General features: G+C 51.7%; 1 protein-coding gene across 1 annotated transcript; it reads left to right on the plus strand.

The window, feature by feature from the left end:
- Window positions 1-5,768: 5,768 nt before the first annotated feature.
- Window positions 5,769-24,735, plus strand: LOC108293080 (lateral signaling target protein 2 homolog). Its single transcript, XM_037733413.1, has 5 exons — window positions 5,769-6,074; window positions 8,388-8,528; window positions 20,658-20,795; window positions 22,869-23,071; window positions 24,617-24,735. Exons 1-5 carry the CDS (start codon window positions 5,769-5,771, stop codon window positions 24,708-24,710), a joined length of 882 nt encoding a protein of 293 aa, XP_037589341.1. The 3' UTR covers window positions 24,711-24,735.
- The last annotated feature ends 268 nt before the right edge of the window (window positions 24,736-25,003 follow it).

A 25,003-nucleotide genomic window follows, 5' to 3' on the forward strand; every position in this document is an offset into this window, starting at 1 on the left:
GTGCTGCTCCCACAGGTGACCTGAGCTGGGGGGGCGTCCGTGCTGCTCCCACAGGTGACCTGAGCTGGGGGACGTCCGTGCGGCTCCCACAGGTGACCTGAGCTGGGTGGCATCTGTGCCACTCTCATAGGCGACCTGAGCTAGATGGTGTCTATGCCGCTCTGACACGTGACCGGTCAACTGTCATATGAGGGATTAAACTGTGCCCAGCCCCCACCCACCAATTCCTAGAACTGCCGGGGTCTTCTGACTCCCGGAGGAAGTAGCTGGCAGTCTCAGCGGCTCTCTGGTCAGGCCGTGCTGGGGACACTCATCATGTAATGGGGTTGAGGGAGCCACAGGGATGGCGATGAGCTGGTGCCACATGGAGCCCTGAGTCCTGAGGGAGAGCAGGGTGGATGGGGTCAGCAGGAGGCCAAGACAGGAAGTGGACAGGTCAGTCCCATCCCCACTCCCTACCAGGCCTCCTGCTGACCCAGCATGCCCACCGCAGCTCCCTGGCCCCAGAGCGGGGTGGAGAAGGTGGACGGATGGATGGGGAGGGGGCAGGAGCAATAATAGTAGCACTGGGGTGGGCATGGCAGCAGGCTGTGCCCAGGACCACAGGATCGCGTGCCTGTCTGCGGCCCCAGATCCGCAGCGTGTGGCTGGTGGTGCTGCCAGGTCAGCGGGGCCTCAGCCTGGCAGCCCCTGGGGTATCTGCTGTGGATGAGGTCTGGCTTGGGGACGTGGGTCATGGACACCAGGCCTCAGAGCGGACTGGAGGGCTTGGGGATCTGCAGGAAGGGCTGGACCCGTGATTGGCAGCAGTGCACAGGTTCAGCCCTGGGGAGGGGTTGTTCCCCCGTGGTGGAGGGGTCGAGGGGCTTCCTCCACAGTTAGCTGTTCATGGTGGGGGCTCAGGAACAGCCAGTGTGGGGGGGTCATAGCTATGGGGTTGCATTTGGGTGCCCCGGGCAGAGGCTCTTCCCTGGCTTCTTCGAGATGCTCTTGGATTCCTGGTGTTGGAGTGAGGAGACCCAGGCTTTAATGGAAAGCTGGCCCAGGAGAGGCCGAGGGTGGACTCGGACACCTGGTCCTCATCCTTACATGCTCCAGTCTCTGTCCAGCTGAAGTCCTCATGTGGCCACTGTCTCCTGGAGATCCGCTGATATCCAGGAGGCAAACCCACCTGAGTCCCCAGGCTGAGCGTGGGGGATGTGGGGATAGGGAGCTGGCTGCCTGGGGTGGTCTGTCTTGGGAACTGGAGCTTAGGGCCCAGCCATGTCCTGGGTTCAGCTGTGGGGGGAAGGAGGCAGCAGGAGCTGGGCTGGGCTTCCCTCCCTTGCCGGGGCCCATGGGGTGGGGCGGGTCCTCTCTGGCCTGGCCATGCTGCCTGCCCTCCCATCTGTCCCACCACCTGCCTGCTCCCGTCCCCACTTCCTCCCCAGCAGCTTGGCCAAGACTGTGATGCTGCTGCCCTGGAGTGACAAGGTGTCCCTTTAAGACAAAGTGTCCCTGCAGGATTTACGTTATATTCGGCAAGCAAGAGCATAAAAAGGATCTGGCCCTGGGCCCTTACCCCCTCTTTGCCCACATAGATGCCAGAGGGTCCTAGTGACACCTGGGCTGAGATCTGGCTCCCTGGCATCCAGCAACGTGGCCTTGGCCGTGAGTTACCTTCGGGAGCGTCAGCCTCCTTGCCCGGGTGGAAGGCATGGTGTGATGGGCTGTGCTCCTGTGCCCTGTGCAGGGCTGGAGCCCCGTCCCTCCTGGGCCTCAAGGTGGCTGGGGCCTGCCCCAGCAGGTGGTGTAGTGTGTCTAAACGCTGCGCCGGCCACCAGCCCTTGTAACTGCCAGGAAACACTCCAAGGTCATCACACGGGGGTCAGACGGGCGAGCTCACACATGTGCGCTGCGTCTCTCACCTGCTCCTGCCTCCAACCCACACCTCCCGCCTGCAGCCACAGCTCACGTTAGGGACCGGGGGCTTGAACGAATTAACAGTTCCATCAGCTTTACAAAATTAGCCCCGACTCAGTCCATCCTGCATTTTTGAACCGAGTACTGCTGCGTTGGTGTGTATTTTCTCCTGCTTTTTTGAGGATATCTGTTCAGTACTCATCTAACCTCCTGAATGAAATGCCTTCTGTATGGTGTTTATTTCTGACTTGAAACAGTGAACACTTTCACTGCGATGAACTCATCTTTGAGAAAATATTGACACAGTGTGGCTTTAAAAGAGAATCCTACTAGGTTCAAATTTATTATTTTACAATTTTTATTTCAAAAATTTAAACAAGGTGAGTACTTCCTACTTATATCAATTGATTCCCTTTATTGTGGACATTGTATTTAAGGACATTTAAAAACTGAATTTAAAATGAAATTGTAAAATGTTGGATAAAGCTGGTGGATTTGAATCAAAGGGAAAGGATTTGTCAGTGCTGGAGCGCTCCCTCCCCAGTCATGTGTCCCGCCCGCAGGCTCACTTGAGGGTGAGCCCAGTCACGCCGGCCAGATTTAGCACTAAGTGATGAGTAGATTGAGATTATAATTGTTTGCTTCATACTCTGCATACTCAGAAATGGAAATTTAGTACCCCAAATTTTCTTCCGGATCTGTTAATCAGGACAAATGGAATGTTGTAAGCTGTGTTAATTCATTTCCTGGGACCCCTGTCTGAAGGTCTGCTCACAGCGAGGGGTCTGGGTTGGATGACTGACACAAGGAATAGAGACCCCTTCCTGCTCCCACCCCGGCACCACCCAGGCACTGCTGGGACCATGCAGGAACCCCAGCCTCTTCCTCTGAAATACCAGTCCTGAAGGGCCGGGACGCTAGCTCGGGGGGTAACTCAGCTTTCCAAATAGCACAGGCTTTCTGTGTGTGCGTGTGTGTGTGTGTGCGTGTGTGTATGTCTGCATGCCTCCGTATATGTGTGTGTGTGCATGCCTGTGTGTGTGTGCCTGCGTGTGTGTGCGTGTGTCTGCATGCCTCTGTATGTGTGTGTGTGCATGCCTGTGTGTGTGTGTGTGCCTGTGTGTGTGTGCATGTGTGTCTGCATGCCTCTGTATGTGTGTGTGCGTGCATGCCTGTGTGTGTGTGCCTCTGTGTGTGTGTGTGCCTGTGTGTATGCATGCCTGTGTGTGCGCGTGCGTGTCTGCATGCCTCCGTATATGTGTGTGTGTGTGCATGCCTGTGTGTGTGTGCATGTGTCTGCATGCCTCTGTATGTGTGTGTGTGTGCATGCCTGTGTGTGTGTGTGCCTGTGTGTGTGCGTGTGTCTGCATGCCTCTGTATGTGTGTGTGCGTGCATGCCTGTGTGTGTGTGTGCCTCTGTGTGTGTGCCTGTGTGTGTACATGCCTGTGTGTGTCTGTGTGCGCGTGCGTGTGTGTCTGCATGCCTCTGTATGTGTGTGTGTGTGCATGCTTGTGTGTGTGTGTGCCTGTGTGTGTGCATGCCTGTGTGTGTGTGTGTGCATGCCTGTGTGTGTGTGTGGGGGGGAGTGTGTATGATTACAGCTCTCTTTTTGTAGACGGTCAACACCTTTGTAGGTCTGGTTTTAAGGTCTTTACGAAAATCAAGGTAAAGCAGCAGGGCGTCTGCTTGTGGGCACCGATGCCATGTCATCAGCAGTGTGACCGCGGTGCCTACTGTGGGATGGCACAAGGTGGGGTGTGGCGAGTGTTGTTTCTCCTGGATTGTGGAGATGCCCAGTGCTTCCTTCCCTGTTCTTGGGTGTGGTGGCTTTGGACACGCTGTTCAGGATGCCCCTTTCCCGCGTACAGGCAATTATACCATCAGAGCCCATGCTGCAGACATCATGGAGGCCTCCTCAAATCACAGAGAACCACGAATGGCCTCACAGGTTGTTGTAGACACCCGTACTTGCTTGGGGTGGGTAAGGGATCTAAGGCTTGGGTCCAAGGCCTAAGGGGATCTGTCCTTCTGGATGTTTGGGGGTCCCCAGGTCTTTCAGGGAAGCTGGAGCCCACCCCAAGAGTGGCTTCCTCAGAGTGGTACAGGCCCACAGATTTGGGGTTATACCTTGGAGGAGGGTCATCTGGCAGGGTTTGCTAAGTGGGTGTCTGGGCTCCCGGGCCCTCCTGCATGGCATGGGGTGGGGGAGCTCTGGGTGAGGGCTGGCTCCCCAGCCTGCTCCTGGGCCTTCCACACAGGTTGGGCGGCCACAAGAAAGGACTCCAGACTTGGTGGATGGAACAGTAGGAATTTCTCTTCCCTCGGTCCTGGAGGCCAAAAGTCTAAGACCACCGTGTGGCAGGGCTGGGTCTCTCTGAGGCCAGGTCCCTCTGAGACCGGGTCCCTCTGAGGCTGGGCCCCGTAATGACCTTTTTAAAGATCCTATCTCTGGGCTGGGCTAGGTGGCTCACACCTGTAATCCCTGTACTTTCCGAGGCTGAGGCAGACGACTCGCTGGAGCCCAGGAGTTCAACAAGTCCGGGCAACATGGCAAAACCCTGTCTCTACAACAAATACAAAAATTGACTGGGCGTAGTGGCCCCTACCTGGCCTCCTGGCTACTCAGGGAGGATCACTTGAACCCAGGGGGCAAGGTTGCAGTGAGCTGTGATCACGCCAGTGTACTCTAGCCTGGGGGGTTAGAGCCAGACCCTACCTCAAAGAAAAAAAATGGGGAGACACTGTTTCCAAACACAGTCACATTCTGAGTCCGGGGGGTTAGGACTTCAATCTTTGAACTTGTGGGGCGGTCACAGTTTAGCCCATGATAAGGTCACACAGCAAATCTGCCTCATCCGCCACGAGGCCCACCCTCCAGCGAGCATCCCTGGCAGTGCAGCTCCTGTGCTCAGTGACACCTCAGCTCCATGGGACACCTTTCAGAGGCTTCAGCTGCCCCGAGAGAGGAAGGCAGGGCCGCTTCCTTCCTCACAGGAGACACACAGGCTGCCTTCTGCAGCAGGGAATCGGTTTCCCTGCAGGGGCACCAAGCATCCCCAATAACGAGCCAGGGCCAGGAGGGGTCAAGTACCGGGCCCATCCCTGAAGGGTTCCCTACTTCCCATGCCTTTTATTTTGGTGATGAGCACCCCTTTCTAGCTTTTACCTTGCCAAGTAGACACACACCACACTCCTGTGGGAGCTCATCTTGACACCTGTGGTACTGGTCCTACAGGGGGCACGTTCACACACGCATGCGTGTTCACACCTGCACACACCTTCACAGGCACACAGATACATAGGTGCACGTGCATGTACACACACATGCACAGCGCACAGATCCACATGCACACAGCCATGCATGGGGCATACATGTACTGTACACATGTGCACTCATGTACGTGTTCATGTGCTCACACACATGGTGGTTCTCGGCCTCTCCAGGGCACAGGAGAGGAACTGCATTTTTGAGCTGAGGGGACGTGTGTGCACCACGCTCTGTGCTTAGAGGCTCAGTCCCCTCTTTGGTCCGGGGCTTTGCGTGACGGCACCATGCTGCCATCAGCCTTTCACGCACCTGCGTTGTGGCTGAGCCGTCTCCTCTGTTTCCCTGACAGCAAGGGGCCGTGTTGACCTGGGTGCTGTTGTGAACTCCTTAGGTGGTGTGAGGTTTTTGGTGCCACAGCAAATGATTCTGGGTTCTTTCTGGGGGTTTCTGTGGGGCCCCTTGTCGTGTCCTCTTTCTTGGAGCCGAGATTTAGCTTCTGGGAGGTGTCGTCATGCAGTGCCCTAAATTCAGTACCTGGCCTGTTTGCCGGGCCAGATGGTGTCTCATCAGCAAGCTGCGGTCGGGGCTGTGGGACGCATGCGGCCGGCGAGGGACTGTGAGGGCCCCGGTGCAGTGCAGTCACAGCCAGGCATCTGCTGCGGGGCCGGCCCCTCCAGGCCCCTGCCTCTCCCACCCTCCTGCTTCTGCTATGAAGGGAGCTGGCAGGTTTGGGGCCAGAAGGAAGCCGGTGGCTCTGGTGACCTGGACTGCTGCCTGAGCTGGGTGTCAGGCCCAGCGGTTCTCACGCAGGCCTTGGGCAGGCTGCCAGTTCAGCCCCACCTTGCAAAGGGGCTGTGCTCCCTCCTGGTTCCAGAAGTGGCTGGAAGGCTCTTCTGTCCTCTGGTAGAAAGGTGCTGTTCTTGATTCTTCCCCTCTTCCCTGGGAGCGAGGAGGGGCATTGGCAGGCCCTGGGCCCAGGAGGGGAAGCTGGTGGCCATCCCAGAAGCCGGGTCAGGATTCTGGGGACTGGGCCAGGCACAGTGGCTTATGCCTGTAATCCCTGGGAGGCCCAGGCAGGTGAATCATTTGAGGTCAGGAGTTCGAGACCAGCCTGGGCAACATGGTGAAACCCTGTCTCTACTGCAAATACAAAAATTAGCTGGATGTGGTGGCGCACACCTGTAATTCCAGGTACTTGGGCGGCTGAGACAGGATGATTGCTTGAGCCCGGGAGGTGGAGCTTGCAGTGAGCTGAGATCGCGCCACTGCACTCCGGCCTGAGTGAGACTCCATCTCAAAAGAAAAAAAAAAAAAAAAGGAATGATGGGGGCTGCATCCGACGCAAAGGTCAAGGGCGAAGTTGCTTATCTGTAAGTTGAAGGCTACAAGGCCTCGAAGGCACAGCATCCCCTGGGGCTCCAACCCAGTGGAAGGGCTGGGAGGGGCCTTTGGGTCTCATGTTCCCTGCGTCCCTTTCTTTCCTTCCAGGCAGTAGAGCAGAACGAGGTAAGAGTGTCTCCTGCCTCCCAACCCCACTCTTCTTCCCGTTTCTTCACAGGGGGTGGGTCACTAGGTGACTGTGACCTCGTGGCTCTCCGAGGTTGGCTGGGCCATCGGAGGGGATGTGTTTACTTCCAGAAAGGCTCAAGGCCGGGGACACAGCAGTAGAGCTGAGAGGGCGGGAGCAGACGGCAGCCCGCACCCGCCTGCCACCTCTGACGCGCCGCAGCGGGTCTGGGTCTGTCTTGCTCAGGGCTGTGTCCCAGGCCCAGATCCGCCCCTAGCCGAGTGGGCATGCAGGCAGCATCTGCCAGTGAGCGAGTGAGTGCAGAGGTTTCGGCAGCCTCCTGGGAACGGTCCCGGGGAGGCGTCCCACTGGCTGCCCAGGTCACCAGTGCACGCGGCATCGCTGAAGCCCAGGTGGGGCAGTGGATGGCCGAGTGCGGGTCTGCTCAGCCTCACTGGGGTTTGCACTCCCCACCCCAGGGGTCTGGGCCAGCTTCTGGAATTGATCCAGAGAGTGAGGACTGGTGGACCAGGAAAAAGTCAGGACAAAGTGACCCTGGCCAAGGCCACACAGAGGGAAGGGGAGGGCAGCAGGCCAGAGCACACGGAGGAAATGCCCCGATGGAGACGGGAGTCTCCCACTGGGCGTGATGTGGCACCCTCCCCTCTCCTCTGACTTTCTCTCTGTGACTGTCAGGAGGCCCTTTGATAAAAATAGGTTCAGGCCAGGCACGGTGACTCACTTCTATAATCTCAGCAACTTTGGGAGGCCAAGATGGGAGAGCAGCTTGAGGCCGGGAGTTCAAGACAAGGCTGGGCAACACAAGGAGACCCCAACTCTAGAAAAAATTAAAAATGAGCGGAATGTACTGGCCTGTGCCTATAGTCTCGGCTACTCAGGAGGCTGAGGCAGGAGGAGCTCTTGAGCGCAGGAGGCAGAGGTTGCAGTGAGCCATGCTCATGCCACTGTACTCCAGCGTGGGCAACAGAGCAAGACCCTGTCTCAAAAAAAAAAAAAAAAAAAAATATATATATATATATATATATATATATATGCCAAGCACGATGGCTCACGCCTGTAACCCCACCACTTTGGGAGGCCAAGGTGAACAGATCATGAGATCAGAAGTATTTGAGACCTGACCAAGACAGTGAAAACCCATCTCTACTAAAAATACAAAAATTAGCCAGATGTGGTAGTGGTCGCCTGTAATCCCAGCTACTTGGGAGGCTGAGGCAGGAGAATCGCTTGAGCCCGGGAGGCAAGGTTTGCAGTGAGCCAGGATTGTGCCATTGCACTCCAGCCTGGGCAACAAGAGTAAAACTCCATCTCAAAAAAAAAAATTCCCTAAGAGCTGCTTGCCTTGGGCTCGCCTGGGACCCCACTCCTCCCAGAGCCCCTTTTTTGTGGGTTCTCCTCCACGAGAGGGAGCGTGAGGATCTTGTGTCTTGGGTGTAGCGAAGTGTCTGGATTCCGCACAGCCCTAGGGTGAAATGCAGAGGGCCTGGGACGCTTGGGTCAGGGACAGGATGCTTGAGCAGGCAGCCTGAGCCTCAGCTTTAGCTGTTTCCCTCCAGATCCTGGCCTAGAAAGCTGATGAAAGAGCCAGCTACTGCTCAGCGTGGAAGGTCCCAGGCTGAGCCTGCACATGGCGAGGTGTCCCCTCCAGTTCCCCACCCACTCACGCCCCCGGCCCCTCTCTCCTGCAGAGGTCGGACCCGCAGCTGCTTGCCCGGTTCTACTACGCCGACGAGGAGCTGAACCAGGTGGCCGCGGAGCTGGACAGCCTGGACGGGCGGAAGGACCCCCAGCGGTGCACGCTGCTGGTCAGCCAGTTCCGCTCCTGCCAGGTGAGCCATGGGCAACAGAGGCTGGCTGGCCCCGCTGGGCGTTGGACAGAGTGGCCAGTCCTCAGTAGAGCGAGGCATTGTCACCTGTTGGCCCCCTGTGGTGGTGTTCTCTGGGTCAGGTGCTAGAGAAGCCAGGCCCGGGAATAAGGACCATCTGGGTGGGATGTGCGGAGTGGACAGCTGGGCTGGAAGCGAGGAACAGCATGGGACGCTTTGGGGAGCAGAAGCTGGGAGAGCGGGGGCAGGGAGTGCAGAGAGAGCCGGCTTCTGAGCCCAGGAGCAGCTGGCGTGGGAGGGGTGGGCCTGCCCAGGTGCTCATGCAGAGCTCGGGTACCATGTGGCGGTCACACTCCAACGCTGACTCACGGCGCTGCCGGCATCTGCTGCGTAATTGAGAGATGGCCCTGGAAGCTGCTGCTAAAAATATCCTGGCCAAGGTTTTCTTCCCAGCGCACCAAGCATTCAGAGGCATTTCCAGCACAACAGCAAACATCGTGGTGCAGTTTTATCAAGTGACGATGATAGATTTTCGCAAAGTTCCAGAATATTCTCAGCGTGTTCTACCCACAGGGTCTTGCTGAATCCTTGCAGCCGTGGGAGGTGGGGGCTGACACGTGCTCCCCCAACAGGGGGAGGCCATCACTGCGTCACTGTGGTCCTGAGGGTCCCACCCGGGTGGCTCCTGCATAGTGGCCAAGCTGGCTGTAGCCCAGCCCTGGGCCTGACCCTGCCATGGGGGGGACTCAGCAGCGTTAGGGCTCTGTGTGGGGCCAGGACAGCTTTTCTGGCCAGATCAGGCTCTGGGCTCTCTTTTGGGCTGTTCAGTGGCAGCCCCCCATCCTGTGTGTTCAGATGTTCCAACAGATGTCCTGGGCCCCTCTGGGGACAGCCTCCGTGGGTGGGGAGAGTCCCTGCCCTCAGGAGCTCAGGTTAGAAGAAACTTCTGCCCAGGGGACAGGTGCTGGGGGCCCTGGAGCCACGCAGGAAAGGTGCTGGGCCTGCCCGTGTTTCCACCAGTGGGGAAGGGGGACCGATGCTGCCCCTCGTGGCAGCCTGTGGGAAGGGGCTTTGTTCCCGTGATGTGTTCTGTGGCCTGTGTGCTTTTTTGTTGATGGCGTTGATGTTGAAGCCTGGTGTTAAGCGAATTTGAGTGCTGGTGGAGGGGCTGGAGGGCTGCCAAGCTAGGTGGCCCCTTCCAAGCTCCCCCCGCCACGGGCTTTAATTGGGGTGTGTCGCAGTGAGAATCGTTCTGTGAGAAGGATCTGGAAGGGAGTGCTCCTAGGGACAGTGTTCTTCTCCTTGCTGCTGGGGCCTTTGAAGGAACTGGACACTGTCCAGACCCCTCAGCATCATCCAATTGGGCCTCACTTCTATCCACTCGGCTCCGGGGCCCTGCCTCTGGCTCACCTCGCATCCCACTGGCTCCTCTGTGACCCTTCTTCCCTCTCCCATACCTCCCCTTCTTCCTCCCTCCTCCCATCTCCCCTTCCTCCCCCAGCCTCCTCCATGTGGGTCCCACGCGCAATCCCCAGCCTCGTCCTGGCCGCCCCCCGACATGGCGGCTCATCCTGCCCCATGTCTGTGCTGAGCACCCTCAGGGGAGCCTCTCGGCCTCTCCTCCCTGCAGATCCAGGCGTGCTCCTCCCAGCTCCCTGGGGCATCTCACAGGGGCCCCCTTACTGCCAGCACAGCTGACCATTGAGCAACATGGTTTGAACTGCACTGGTCCACTTATACACCCATTTTTTTCCCTGACTCAGATCTAAAATACAGTATTCTCAGGACACAAAACCCATGTGTACAGAGGGCTGTGCAGGTTCCACAGGTCCAGCTGTGGGGCTTGAGCATGCACAGACAGGATATACGCCAGGGGTCCTGGAGCCTGTGCCCTGCGTGCACTGAGGGATGATTGTATTTTGTGTCTTTTTGTGATGTTATAAGTGGTATTGCTTATTACATGTCAAGTTTTAAAAATAAGCCAGAACCATAAATGAAGTGTTTCCCTGAGTTCTATGAGACACCCTACAAATTAACCCAACCTGAGGAGGGGGTCATGGGAGCCCCAGTTTGTAGCCAGCTGGATGGAAGCACAGACCATGCCTGGACTTGGGATCAGCATCTGAAGGGGTCCGTCTTGTGGGACTGAGCTGCATCCTGTGGGGTCTTGCTCTGCTGCCCGGACTGGAGTGCAGTGATATGATCTTGGCTCACTGCAACCTCTGTCTCCCAGGTTCAAGCGATTCTCCTGCCTCAGCCTCCTGAGTAGCTGGGATTAAGAGCTGTGCACCTCCATGCCCTGCTAGTTTTTGTATTTTTAGTAGAGACAGGGTTTCACCATGTTGGCTAGGCTGGTCTTGAACTCCTGACCTCAAGTGACCCACCTGCCTCGGCCTCCCAAAGTGCTGGGATTGCAGGCGTGACCCACCGTGCCCAGCTCTAAATGTCAATTTTTGATTGTTTGGTGCTACTATATCTTTTATCCTAAAACCTTTCTGTAGGAATCTAGATAATGGGTTTTTCCTACTTTCTACCGTCACAGTCACTCAACACTCCATGACTAGGTGAGTGGGGTTTTCCCCACACACCGAGTAATTCCCCAGCAGGTTCTGCAGGGGACAGCAGTGGAGGGTCCCCTATTCAACTCCATCTTGACACTGTTCACCTGGAGTGACCTCAGACCCCACGGGGTGAGGGCTCAGTCCCACAAGACACCCCCCCATTTAGATACTGATCCCAGGACCAGGCGTGGTCTGTGCTCCTGTCCAGCTGGCCATAAATTGGGGCTCCCATGATCCCCTTCTGGGTTGGATGAATTTGTAGAGTGGCTCGTATCATTCTGGAGATTCCAAGGCTTTTTAGGAACTGTATGTCAGGAAATGGGAAGAAGAAGACAAAACATATTTTACAATATCATACTTTCTAAATTCACTTATTTCTGGCAGCTTTTTGTAGATACTGTTAAATTTTTTGCACATAAAGATAATCCTCACTTCTTCATTTTCTATCTGGATGCCATGAGTGTGAGTGTGTGTGTGTGAGTGTGTGTGTGTGTGTGTCACCCTGTTGAACTGGCTGGAATTCCAGAACAAAGTTGAACAGAGTTGGTGAAAGCAAACAACTATTGTTAATGGCGGAAGACTGAATGCTTTCTCCCTAAAGATCAGTGTATGTTACCTGCAGGATTTTCCTATATATTGTCAGGCCCAGGCAGTTGCCACCTATTCAGAGCTTGCTGAGAGTTCTTGTTAGGAACGATGTTAGATATTTTCTTCAGATGCTTTCTTTGTGTCAGTGAAGATTATCCTGTTATTTTTAATATGGTAAATTACATTGTGGGTATTTTTTTTTACTCAATAAATATTGATTTTTTTCTTTTTCTTTTCTTTTTTTTTTTTTGAGATGGGGTTTCTCCCTTGTTGCCCAGGCTAGAGTGCAATGCTGCAATCTTGGCTCACTGCAACCTCCATCTCCCAGGTTCAAGCAATTTTCCTGCCTCAGCCTCCCAAGTAGCTGGGATTACAGGCATGGGCCACCACGCCTGGCTAATTTTGTATTTTTAGTAGAGATGGGGTTTTTCCATGTTGGTCAGGCTGGTTTTGAACTCCTGATCCACCTCGGCCTCTCAAGGTGCTGGGTTTACAGGCGTGAGCCACCGCGCCTGGCTGACGTTTTAATCAGTATTCACTCCATCACCCAACAGTAGCAGCAGCAAGCAGACACCGTGAGGGCAGGGCTGTGTCTACACACGACATTCACCGGTGCATCCCAGTGCCTCGTACGTAGTCGGTACTCAGCTGTATCATTGAAACGGAACACTTGGCTGATTGACTGGAGTTTTGATTTATTTTCTTTTTGAATAATGTGACATTCTTTTTTGCATATGATAGCTATGGTATCACATAAACAATTGTAAACTGTGTCAAGCTGCCAAAAGTTTGAATCTCATGCCAGTATATACATTCAGGCATCTCACGATAGCTGTTTTAGAGTTATAATTATCTACCACTGAAAGAAACTTTGGGTTCATCTGATCCAATTCTCTTATTTCATGAACTAGAACAGTAAATCCACTCAGACTGGGTGACTCATCCATCATCACATGCAATAAACAGAAAACAAGGATTTGTTTGCCAGATGCCATAGCCCCGAAAGGTCAGGGTAGTTGGCACTCTTGCTGTATTATTGTCTTACAGAATGATGGAAGAGGCATCATTTTAGTTCCCTGGTAGAAAGAATAATAGAACCAGCTGAGTATCACAAATATGCCACAAAGATAAAAGACAATATTTGGCCCTAAATAAAAATAGATTTCTAAAAATACAGAAGAGATCAGACATGTCACTAAGAAAATGCAGATGTTAGACCATCTCAGTGGTTCACGGTTTTTGTGAAAGCTTAAAAAAAATATGGATGCCAGGACCCCATCCCAGAGATTCTGCCTTACTTGGTCCAAGAGGAGCATACGCATACACTGGTGGATTTTTGAATGTTAAAAAAATTACTCCTTCATTCCTGGTATAAATCCCACTTGTTCATGATATATTATCCTTTTTATGCATTATTAAATTCAGTTTCCTAAAATTTTGTTGAGAATTTTTGGATCAATATTCATGAGGGATATAGTCTTTGTCTGATTTTGGTATCAAGACAGTGTTGTACTCATAGAAGAGTTGGGAAGGATTCTCTCCTCTTCAGATTTTTGGACGAGTTTGTGTGGTGTTAGTTCTTCTTAAATGTTTGGTAGAATTCCCTGTTAATCTACCTGGACCTGGTAGAATTCACTATTACTCTATCTGGACCTGAAGCTTTCTTTGTAGGAAGATTTTTAACCACAAATTCAATTTCTTGAATATATAGATAAAGGGTTTTTCAGGTTATTTCAGAAATTTCTTCTTGAGAGAGATTTGATAGTTTATGCCTTTTAAGAAATTTCACCTAAGTTGTTGAATTTATTGGCGTAAGTTGTTCATAATATTTCCTTATAATCCTTTTAGTGTATGTAGGATCCACAGTGATGTCACCTCTCTTGTTCCTGTTATTGCTGTGTCTTCTGTTTTCATTCTGAACTGTGTTGATAGAGTTTTATCAGTTTTACTGATATTCTCGAACTATTTTAAGCTTCATTGATTTCTCTATTGCTTTAATCTTTTATCTGTCATTAAATCTGTGCTTTGATTGTTGCTATATCTTTCTTCTGTTTGCTTTGGGTTTCATTTACTCTTTTCCCTCTGGTTTCTTTTTTCTTATTTTTACATAGTAGACTTTAAAACAGAATCTTTCTAATTTCTTAATATGGCAACTGAGGTCAGAGAGTGAATGCCTGCCTTCTTTTCTAATTTAGTCATTTAGTGGTTTACATTTCTCCCTAATTGCAGCTTTAGTGGTATTCCATAAATTTTGATATGTTGTATTTTTGCTTTCATTTCATTCACAATACTTTGTGATTTTTCTCTTTGATTTCTTGTTTGATTCATGAGTTATTTAAAAATGTATTATTTAATTTTCAAATATTTATGATTTTTCTAGAGATCTTTCTGTTAATGATTTCTAATTTAATTCCTTTTGGTCAGAGGATATACTTCGTATGACTTGAATTATTTTTACATGTATTGAAGCTTGTTTTATGGTCCAGAATTTGGTCTTTCTTGGTATATGTCCCATATACAATTGGGAAGCATGTGCATTTGGCTGTTGCTGGGTGGCATGTTCTGTAAATGTCAATCGTGTCAAGTTGTTTAACAGCATTGCTAAAATTTACTATATCCTTGCTGATTTTCTGTTTACTTTCTGTGTCCTTTCAGTTATTGAGAAAGGTACTGAAGTTTCTGACTACAATTGTGGATTTGGTTATGTCATCTTTCTTCATGCAGTTTGAAATGTTTTAGGTTCATAAACGTTAATGATCGTTATGTGCTCTAATAAATTGACCCCTTTATCATTATGAAATGACTTTTTTTGTCCTTGGTAGTACTCTTTGTCTGAAAGCAACTTCAGCATTCATGCAACCACTCCAGCATTCTTCGCCAGCACCATGATTGGTGTGAACATAACTTTTTAAAAATCCTTTTACTTTTAACCTATTTGTGTCTTTATGTGTAAAGTGGGCATCTTGTAGGCAGCATATAGTTGGGTCTCATTTTATTATGCAGTCTGAAAACCTTTGTCTTTTATTTGGGGTTTTTAGATTATTTTTGTTTAATGTATCTTTGACATAGTTAGATTTAGGTCTGTCATTTTGCTATTTGTTGTTTGTTTGTCCCATTTCTTCTTTATTCCCCTTTCCTCTTTTTTTCCTTCTTTTTAATTAATTGGCTTCAATGATTTCCTGTCATAATTTTTATGTATTTTATTTATTTTTTATGATTCTGCTTTGTGTCCTTTGTTAGCTCATTAGCCAGAGCTCTTTGTTTTGTTATTTTAGTGGTTGCTTTAGGGCTTACAATAATTGTCTTTAATTACAGATACCTTCAAATGACATTATACAGCTTCACATATATATAAGAACCTTCCAGTAATTCACTTTTATTTCTCCCCACTGGACCTTGTGCTGTTGTAGCCATACATTTTACTTTTATATGTTGTAGACTCACACTATATTGTTTGGGTATTTTTTCATTTAAATGGTCAATTTTTTAAATTAAAAATTTAGAAAATTAAATACTAAAAAAGGATCTTGAATATTTACCATGTAGTCAATATTTCCAGTGCTCTCTATTCCCTTGTATAGATCTCTATTTCTGTCTGGTGTCATTTTCTTTTTGCTTGAAATAATTTCTTTAGCATTTCTTATAGTGCAAATCTACTGGTCATGAATTCTTGCAGCCTTCGTTTAAATGAAAAATTGTTCTACCCTTGATTTTGAAAGATATTTTTGCTGGGTACAGAATTCTAGGTTGATCATTTTTTCCCCTCAATACTTTAAAGATGTTCCATTCTCTTCTCACTTGCATTATTTATAAGGAAAAATCTAATGTCATTTTTGTCTTTGTTTCTTATATGTAACACATCTTTTTTCTCTTTTTACTTTAAAGATTTTCCCTTTTTATTCATTTTGATCAATGTGATTATGCTGTAATTTGGTACAGTTTTTAAAAATGGGTCTTGTGCTTGGGTTTATTAACTTGGTTCTGTGAGTTTATGTTTATTAAATTTGGAAAAGTTTTGGCTACTATTCCTTCAAATATTTTTTTTTTATCTCATTCCTCCTCATTTTGGGACTTGAATTACATTCACATTTGATGTTTGAAGTTGTCTAACAGCTCATTGATGATCTATTATTATTTCTGATTCATTGGGATAGTTTCAATTGCTGTCTTTAAGTTTCCTGTTGTTTTCTTCTGAAATATCTAATCTGATGTTAATCTCATGCAGTACATTTTTTCATCTCAGACACTGTCATTTTCATCTCTAAATCAGTTCAGGACTTTTTTTTAGCTTCTTTGTTTTATCTAGTTAACTTTTTGAACACGTGGGAATCAGTTATAACAACGATGTTAATGTCCCTGATCATCTTTATCAAGTCTGGGTTGACTTTGATTGCCTTTCCTTTTAGTCATGGGTCATGTTTTCTTCATTCTTTGCAAGCTTGGTAATTTTTTTGTTGGGTACCTGACATGGTAAATTTCACCCTGCTGGGGTCTATTTCTGTATTACTGTAAATATCTTTGGTGGTTCTGTGATGCAGTTTACTTCGAAATGGTATACTTCTTTGGGCCTTGTTTTTTAAGGTGTTAGGCAGGACCAGAGCTGTGTTTAGTCTAGAGTTAACTGCTGTTCACATGGAGGAGGCAAGACGCTTTGGGTACTGTACTCAATGCTTTGTGGGTTGTGAGCACTCCTGCTACTCCAGCCTCCTGGAGGGCTCTTGCCACTGCTTCCTGGAATCCTTCAGGTGTGTCTTTTCCTGGCCTTACCTCGTCTCCCCACAGGCATGTGTTGATCAGCTCTCCGCTGCTAATTCAGACATTCAGTGGTTTACATTTCTCCCTAATTGCAGCTTTAGGGAGAAAGCTCCGCTGCACCCTCGCGACCCTCCCCAGATCTCCAGAGTTCTCTCTGTGCAGCTCTCTCTTCTCTGCCTCCTGCCCCCTGAGTCCCAACTACCTCGGTTCCACCTGAGTTCCTGTTCCCTGTTCCATGACGCGAAACTTTCCTCAAGGCAGTGAGCTGGGGTAGTGGTGGGGCTCACCTTGTTTATTTCCTGCCTCTTGGCGACCACTGTCCTTTGTGGCCTGATGCCCAGTGTCCTGGGAATCACCGTTGTTGCTGAGAATAGGGTACACTGGGTTCCTATTATTCCATCTTGGCTGGAGTTAGAAGCCCTAGCAAGGGTTTGTGGCAGCATGCTGTGTGTGAGGGACCGCTCCAGGCACTGGAGACTCATCAGTGAAGAACAGAAGGCCTTTCCCTCTGGCAGCTGACGTTCTGGCAGACCAGGCAGGGTGGGCAGTGAATCCAAGCACGGCCACTAGAGGCTCCTCAGCCTTAGACGAGCCATGGCACCTGGCTGACTTCAGCACAGCGGTGTGTACTGTGCGCTGTCTGTTGCTATGACTGCCATTGTTTGCCCATTTATTTGTTGAATTATGAGCAAGGACCTTCCTACCCAGAAAATCTTTTTAAAAGAAGCTACAGTAGTACCACCTGTTGGTTGAATTTTATTTTTCGTATGAAAAAGACTTAACATTTTTCTTACACTGCAGAATTTCCTTCAGAGTTTAGTGCACTGATTTCTTGCATGAGAAGGGTCATGCTTCCCCACTCATAGTGAGTTTTCATGTCTTCTTCCTAAGAAAAATAAGTCAAGCCTTGGAGGGCAGAAAGGAGGGATGGTCGAGATTAAAAATTGCAAAGGGTGAGAGTGTCCACTGGTGTATGCTTTCTGGAAAGCCATTTGTCAGCATCTCGGAGCCTGGAAATCCACTTTGCACTTTTGATGTTGAAATTCCATTTCTAGCAACCAGTGGGTCCTAAGGAGGTAATCCGCAATTGGAGCATCGTGCCCCACAGTGGTGAGTACAGATTACGCGGAGGGGGAGAATTAGACACAGCGTCAGTGCCCAGCAGTAGAGAAAGGAGTGAGTTAACAGGATGGGCCATATGCTGGAATTTCGTGTTGCCATCCATCGGAAGTGGGATTTGTGACAGATGTAGTAACGTGTTGCAGCAGCAGCAGCAGCAGAATCCAACAGTATGTACACGGATCATCTCAGTTTTGGTTGCAAACAGCCCTTGGAGGATAAGAATTAGAAGGAAATGTGCCCCACCTGCAGTGGTGCTTCCCCAAGGACGTTTTCCCTGCTTCTCTACCTTCCCGTCATCTCCAGCTTTCCTTGGATGAATGTGTACTGATTTCATATTTAACAAGTTAAAGGCAAAAGTTAAGCTTCCAGTGTCTCTGTAATCCACAGAATGAATAGTCAGTATTTAAAGAATAGGACAAGTTTACAGCAAAGGATGGAATGCAATTTAAGATTTTAAAAAATGGGCTTGTTTCCCTCATATATACAAAGTGTTCAAAACAGTCTGTTATACTTTATATTTTGAACATAAGGAAATAAAGTAAAATAATTTTAAAGAGTCTTTAAAATAGAAGCTGCTTCCAGGCATGCTGGCTCGCTCCTGTAATCCTAGCTGCTCGAGAGGCTGAGGCTGGAGGATGGCTGGAGCCCAGAGTTTGAGGCTGTCATTAGCTATGACTGCGCCATGTCACTCCAGCCTGAGGGACAAAGCCAGACCCTGTCTCTAAAAATAAACAAAAAGCCAGAAGTTGCTGTGCAGTGAAGCTTACAGAAGGGGACCTGGCTGATCAGAGAGGTGAAGTGACCTGTCCCTGGTTGAACAGCCATGAGGGGTGGAGGCAGGGTGTCCACGTTGTGAAAGCAGCACCCCCTCTGGTGTGGACTGACTTACTGCTGTTTCCAGAGGAGGTGGGAGGGGACGCCACCTAGCTTTGCCTGGCCTGGTCATAATTGTACTCTTCTGACCTAAGACATGGTCTGTGCCCCTGACTCTGCAGAGGAGTGCACTGAGCTTCCAGGAAGATGAGGGCTTCACAGCTCGCCAGCAGCTCAGAGTCCGTCTGAGCCCATGGCTCCTGTGGTTGCTGGTGCTGGGGCCCGTTTTACTCACACAGGGGATGCCGGCCTGTTGCAGGAATGTGGAATGTCTTCTGTGGAGGGTGTCATTTAGTGTCTCACTGACATCACTCTGCTGCCTGACTGTTGTGGAGACCTCAGAGGGCACAGGCTTGTAATCCCAATAAATAAAAGCAACACACAAGTTGGCAGTGTACTTCACATTTTTATGTGTCTGTCAGCCTAGCAGTTCCATTTCTGGAGATCCGTCTTGAGAAAAACGTGTGCAGGTGTCCAGAGAAAGAGATGCTCTGGGCAGCCACTGTTTCATGGCTGCAGGGAGCCTGGGTGTCGGTCAGCAGAGGAGGAGGCTGTCCACCCATGAGGACGCCGGGGCAGCCATGGAAAGGGTGGGCGGAATCCACACAGCAGCATAGAAAGCTCCCCAGACATCACCCAGCGCTGTACTCTAGGGATCAGTTAGGTGTGGGCAGGTGCAAGAACTCCAGTCTTTACTCTAGATGCTTCTGGAATGCTTGGACTTTTTGTAGCAATTGTTTAGCAAGCATGGATGTGTTCCTCTATCACTTTCTTTTTGAGATGGAGTCTTGCTCTTGTTGCCCAGGCTAGAGTGCAATGGCTCCATCTCGGCTCACTGAAACCTCCACCTCCTGGGGGTTCAAGCAATTCTCCTGCCTCAGCCTCCTGAGTAGCTGGGATTACAGGCATGCACCACCACGCCTGGCTAAGTTTTGTATTTTTAGTAGAGTTGGGGTTTCGCCATGTTGGTCAGGCTGGTCTCAAACTCCTGACCTCAGGTGATCCCCTTGCCTTGGTCTCCCAAGGTGCTGGGATTACAGGCATGAGCCACGTGCCCAGCCTCCCCTATCACTTTAATAATCCTAAAAAACAGTAACATGCACTGTGCAGGTTTTCTAGCAGTGTGTGTTTTGCGGCAGTACGTGTTTTGGGGCAGTGCGTGTTTTCCCGCGGTGCCTGTTTTCCTGTGGCGTGTGTTTTCCCATGGTGCGTATTTTTCAGCAGTGCGTGTTTTCGGGCAGTGCATGTTTTCTGATGGTGCATGTTTTCTGGCAGTGTGTATCTTTCGGCGGTGCATGTCTTCCCATGGTGCTTGCTTTCCGGTGGTGTGTGTTTTCTGGCAGTGCATGTTTTCCCGTGGTGCATGTTTTCTGGCATTGTGTGTCTTCCCACGGTGTGTGTTTTTGGGCAGTGCGTGTTTTCGGGCGGTGTGTGTTTTCCAGCAGTGCATGTTTTCCCATGGTATGTGTTTTCCCATGGTGCATGTTTTCTGGCAGTGCGTGTTTTCCAATGGTGCGTGTTTTCCGGCAGTGTGTGTTTTCTGGCGGTGCATGTTTTCTGGCACTGCATGTTTTCCCATGGAGCATGCTTTCCAGCGTTGTGTGTTTTTGGGCAGTGCGTGTTTTCAGGCAGTGTGTGAACATCTGGTGGTGTATATTTTCTGGCAGTGCGTGTTTTCCTGCGGTGCGTGTTTTCCATCAGTGTGTGTTTTCTCATGGTGCATGTTTTCCGGCGGTGCGTGTTTTCCGGCAGTGTGTGTTTTCCAGCAGTGGATGTTTTCCTGCGGTGCATGTTTTCCATCAGTGTGTGTTTTCCCATGGTGCATGTTTTCTGGTGGTGCGTTTTCTGGCAGTGTGTGTTTTCCCGTGGTGGATGTTTTCCAGCAGTGCGTGTTTTTCTGCGGTGGGTGTTTTCCTGTGGTGTGTGTTTTCCGGCAGTGTGTGTTTTCCTGCGGTGCGTGTTTTCCGTCAATGTGTGTTTTCCCGTGGTGTCTGTTTTCCAGCAGTGAGTGTTTTCCTGTGGTGCATGTTTTCCGTCAGTGTGTGTTTTCCTGCGGTGCGTGTTTTCCAGCAGTGCGTGTTTTCCTGCGGTGCGTGTTTTCCAGCAGTGCGTGTTTTCCTGTGGTGTGTGTTTTCTGGTGGTGCGTGTTTTCCGGCGGTACATGTTTTCCGGCAGTGCATGGCAGCTGCTGGCTGGACACAGCAATTGGCACACTTTCTCCTGTCTGTTTCAGGACAACGTACTGAACATCATTAACCAGATCATGGATGAGTGCATCCCCCAGGACCGCGCCCCGAGGGATTTCTGCGTCAAGTTCCCTGAGGAGATCCGGCACGACAACCTGGCTGGCCAGCTGTGGTTCGGAGCTGAGGTAGCAAGCCGCTTCCTGGGGTCGGAGGTCCTGATGTGAGCAGGTCTAGCCATTTCCCTGTGAGACCTGTGCATGGGCATTCGCAGGTGCAGGGACCTGGTGTCTCCTCCAAGAGCTCCGTCCACTCTGGTTTACAGGGTGTGGTCTGAGCCTGGTAGGCCGTGCGCCCGTTGGAGGATCTGGGAAAGCCATGAACTGGTGCCCCCAAAACTGTACATGCAAATGAAATTTACCATGTGATTGTTATGAGGCTCTCAGGCCCCCAGACATATAGGACCTAAAACTGGTGATTTTTTTTTTTTTTTTTTTGAGACGGAGTCCTGTTCTGTTGCCCAGGCTGGACTGCAGTGGCATGAATTCTGCTCACTACAACCTCTGCCTCCTGAGTTCAAGCCATGCTCCTGCCTCAGCCTTCCCAGTAGCTGAGACTATAGGCGCACACCACCACACTTAGCTAATTTTTGTACTTTTAGTAGAGACAGGGTTTCATCATATTGGCTAGGCTGGCCTCGAACTCCTGACCTCGTGATCCACCCACCTCGGCCTCCCATAGTGCTGGGATTACAGGCGTGAGCCACTGTGCCTGGCCAAAAGTGGTCCTTCATAGCGGAAATGCCCACATCAGGAACAAATGCTCCCCTCTCACCCTGCAGCCCAGGTCACAGCAGGGGCTGGGGATCTGTGCTGCAGCCCCAGCAGCCACATCTGGCAATAGCCTGTCAGAGCTTCATCTTCATTTCCTAATGAGGAAACTGAGGCCCCGAGAGGAAGGTGCCCTTAGAGGTGGCGGGAACAGTCTTCCCCAGGCCCCCATCGTGTGGAATCCCCAGGCTCCTCCCCTTGCCATGTTCTGGAGCCTGACCTCGGCCCCAAGGTTGCCGCCCTCTGTTGTGCTGTCCCCATCCTCCTCACCTCCCTTCTCTAGGAATCGCTGGAGTGCGGGGTCCTCATCCCCCACTGTCCCTTCCCTGTGGCCACTCTGCCCACCCCACCCTCTGAGCCATCTGGTTGGGGTGTCCTCTGCTGAGGCTTGGGTTAGTTACGGGGGCCCGTGGGCAGGTTCTCCCTCCTCTCCAGCCTCACTTTCCACCTCCGTGGAGTGGATCCTGGGGCAGTCATGAGATGGAGTGGGTGCTGTGCCCAGCTGGCCTGGCAGGGGCATGACTGCACGGGGGAGAACACAGCTCCCTGTGTGGTCCTGGTACCCCCAAGCTCTGTGCCCGCCGAAGCCTGGGAAATCAGCCACTGTCTCCTTCTGTCCCCTGGGAAATGGCTTCTTGTCTTGTGTCACTTGATCATACTGAGGGAATGGGAGGTGGGTTGGTTCTACCTTAAACTTGGTGAGGCCCCAGCCCCTACACCAGCTTGCCTGTGGCAACAGAGTCACCCCAGCCTGGACTCAGCCCCTGCGCGGGAGAGCAGCTTGGTGAAATTCTGAGTTGCTGAGCGTGCGCCGAGAAGCTGCCTGGCAGTGCCCAGGGCAGATGTGGGCGGATTTGTGGGTGCGGAGGAGCCTTCCTTCCCTGCCCAGAAGCCCGCGGACTCCCCCATGGGCAGGGCTGGGATCTCCGTTTGGGGCAAGGTTGTGTTTCTCTGGCCGTGAGCAAGTTGACAGGCAGTGTCTGTGGCTCCCTAGGTAGACTGGGGGCCTTGGGGCGGATCAGCCCGGCTTCTTCATCCCTGCGAGCGCAGACCTGAAGAACTCCGGGCTCCACGACCTTCCTTCCTGTGGTCTGGACCTGGATGGGGAGGGGGAAAGGGTCACGTGACCACGGTTCCCCCTGCATGGAGCCCCCACACCCAAGGGCCTCAGTCCACCCTCCCCTCCCCTCCCTGCCCCTGGGGCCCTCTGAGGACCCTGCTGGTCACAGTGGGGGACATCGGTTATCGCCCTCACAATTGCTCTGAATGTGAGAAAAACCTCCCGCGGGACCAGGAACACGAGCTGGCCCGCGCTTGGGAGTGAGAAGAGGGGCATGGGGTGCGCAGTGGGGTTCCCCGGGCGAGATGTGCGTGGGGCTCCCCAGGCGGCCATCCCGAGACACCCGCCCCTGAGCGCGTCCCCTCCCGCAGTGCCTGGCCGCCGGCTCCATCATCATGAACCGGGAGCTGGAGAGCATGGCCATGCGCCCGCTGGCCAAGGAGCTGACGCGCAGCCTGGAGGACGTGCGGGGCGCGCTCCGCGACCAGGCGCTGCGGGACCTGAACACCTACACGGAGAAGATGCGGGAAGCGCTGAGGCACTTCGACGTCCTGTTCGCCGAGTTCGAGCTGAGGTACTGCGGCGCGGGGTCCTGGGCCTGGCCTGATGAGTTGGGGACGGCAGTGCCAGCCTCCCAGGCTCACCCTGATATTTCAAGCCAGAAGATTCCACAGAGGGAGGAGCCAGGCGGGTTCAGGGTCAACTGTGGGTGGGGTAACACCCTGGAGGGCGCAGGGTGGGGGCGAGGGGGCATCTTTCCAGGGAGTGGGGTGAGCAGAGGGTACACAGGTGGGGTCCGCTGGGATCTGGCCGCCTTGTGCCTCCGAGGGAAAGAGCTTTGGAGAGGTCCAAGGGGCTGGGCATGAATGATGCCTCTGAAGATACGGAGATGGCCCAGGAGGTGAGAAAAAACGGAGGCAGACGGTGTCGGCGGAGGTTCCCGTTAAAAATTGTTCCTGCGGTAATCTACCGGCCTCTAGAAGGAGATAACCAGCGCAGTAAGGGCAACCCTCTCCCGGCAGCCAGAGCACGGACAATCGAGTTTTGTTTTCTGGTCTTCCCAAGATTTTGTAAATCAGCTTTCATAAGAAAAAAATTAGAGTTCGTGACTTATTTATTTTTGTTTATTTTCTGAGATGGAGTCTCGCTCTGTCACCCAGGCTGGAGTGCAGTGGCGCGATCTCAATCCACTGCGACCTTCCTCTTCTGTTTCAAGCGATTCTCCTGCCTCAGCCTCCCAAGTAGCTGGGATTACAGGGGCCTGCCACCTCACCCGGTTAATTTTTCTGTGTTTTTAGTAGAGACAGAAACTCCTGACCTCAGGTGATCCACCAACCTTGGCCTCCCAAAGTGCTGGGATGACAGGCATGAGCCACCACACCCAGCCTAGAGTTAGTGATTTAGGAGGAAGGAAAGTGCTGTCATCTGAGGAAGGGCTGGACAAGCTGTCACCTCTCAGCCACTCACGGGCCTGCTGTGAGACCCTGTACCCAGCCTGGGCTGGCTTCCGTGGCCTCGGAGGTGCACGCGGCATGACCCTGCCCATGTGGGGCTCAAGTTCTTCACCCACCGTACATGGGTTCATTCATTTACTCTCTTGCCCATTAAGGCTGGTGCAAAGGTGAGGGACGGTCACGCACACGGGCAGCACTGGCTCCAGGGTGTACAGGCTCCGGGGTGAGCCCTGGGAGCTGGCACAATCGTCCCCCATGGGCAGGGCTGGGGTTTCAGGGGAAGCCCTGGACTAGGCCTGGCTGGCAGGAGCTGTGTACCATCAAACTGCTGACATGGGGTGCTCGGGTCAGGTGTGTGTGTGTGTGTGTGTGTGTGTGTGTGTGTGTGCACGTGCGCGCGTGCGCGCACATTTTTAAGAGACAGGGTCTTGCTTTGTCACCCAACCTGGAGTACAGCAGTGCAGTCACCATTCACTGCAGCCTCTAACTCCTAGACTCAAGAAATCCTCCCACCTCAGCCTCCCAAAGTGCTGTGATTACAGGCGTGAGCCTCCAGCCCCCGCCGCCTTGCCCAGTATTGCAGCTTTAATTGAAGATGCCAGCCCTCAGCTTTGGAGAGGCCTGTGCCGCCCAGGTGTGGTCTGACAGGTCTCCCTGTGTTGCAGCTACGTCTCGGCCATGGTGCCCGTGAAGTCTCCCAGAGAGTACTATGTGCAGCAAGAGGTCATCGTGCTCTTCTGCGAGACAGTGGAGAGGTGAGGACAGGGCTGCATGGGGAGTCCCTGCCCCACCCCAGGCCTGGGGCTCAGGGCAGCTCTGGGGGAACTTGCTGTGTCTCGGGAGTGCCCCAGACAGAAGGCACCAGCTGTCTTCCCACACAACATTATGCTTCTCATCAAAGAAGAAGGTGAGGAGGTTCTCCTCACTTCCTCACCTCCTCACTTCTCACCTCCTCACACCTTACCTCCTCACCTCCTGACTCCTGACTCCTCACCTCCTCACTCCTCACCTCCTCACCTCCTCACTCCTCACCTCCTCACTCCTCACCTCCT

Source organism: Cebus imitator, unplaced genomic scaffold, assembly GCF_001604975.1.
Source record: "Cebus imitator isolate Cc_AM_T3 unplaced genomic scaffold, Cebus_imitator-1.0 Scaffold522, whole genome shotgun sequence".
Classification (NCBI taxonomy): domain Eukaryota; kingdom Metazoa; phylum Chordata; class Mammalia; order Primates; family Cebidae; genus Cebus; species Cebus imitator.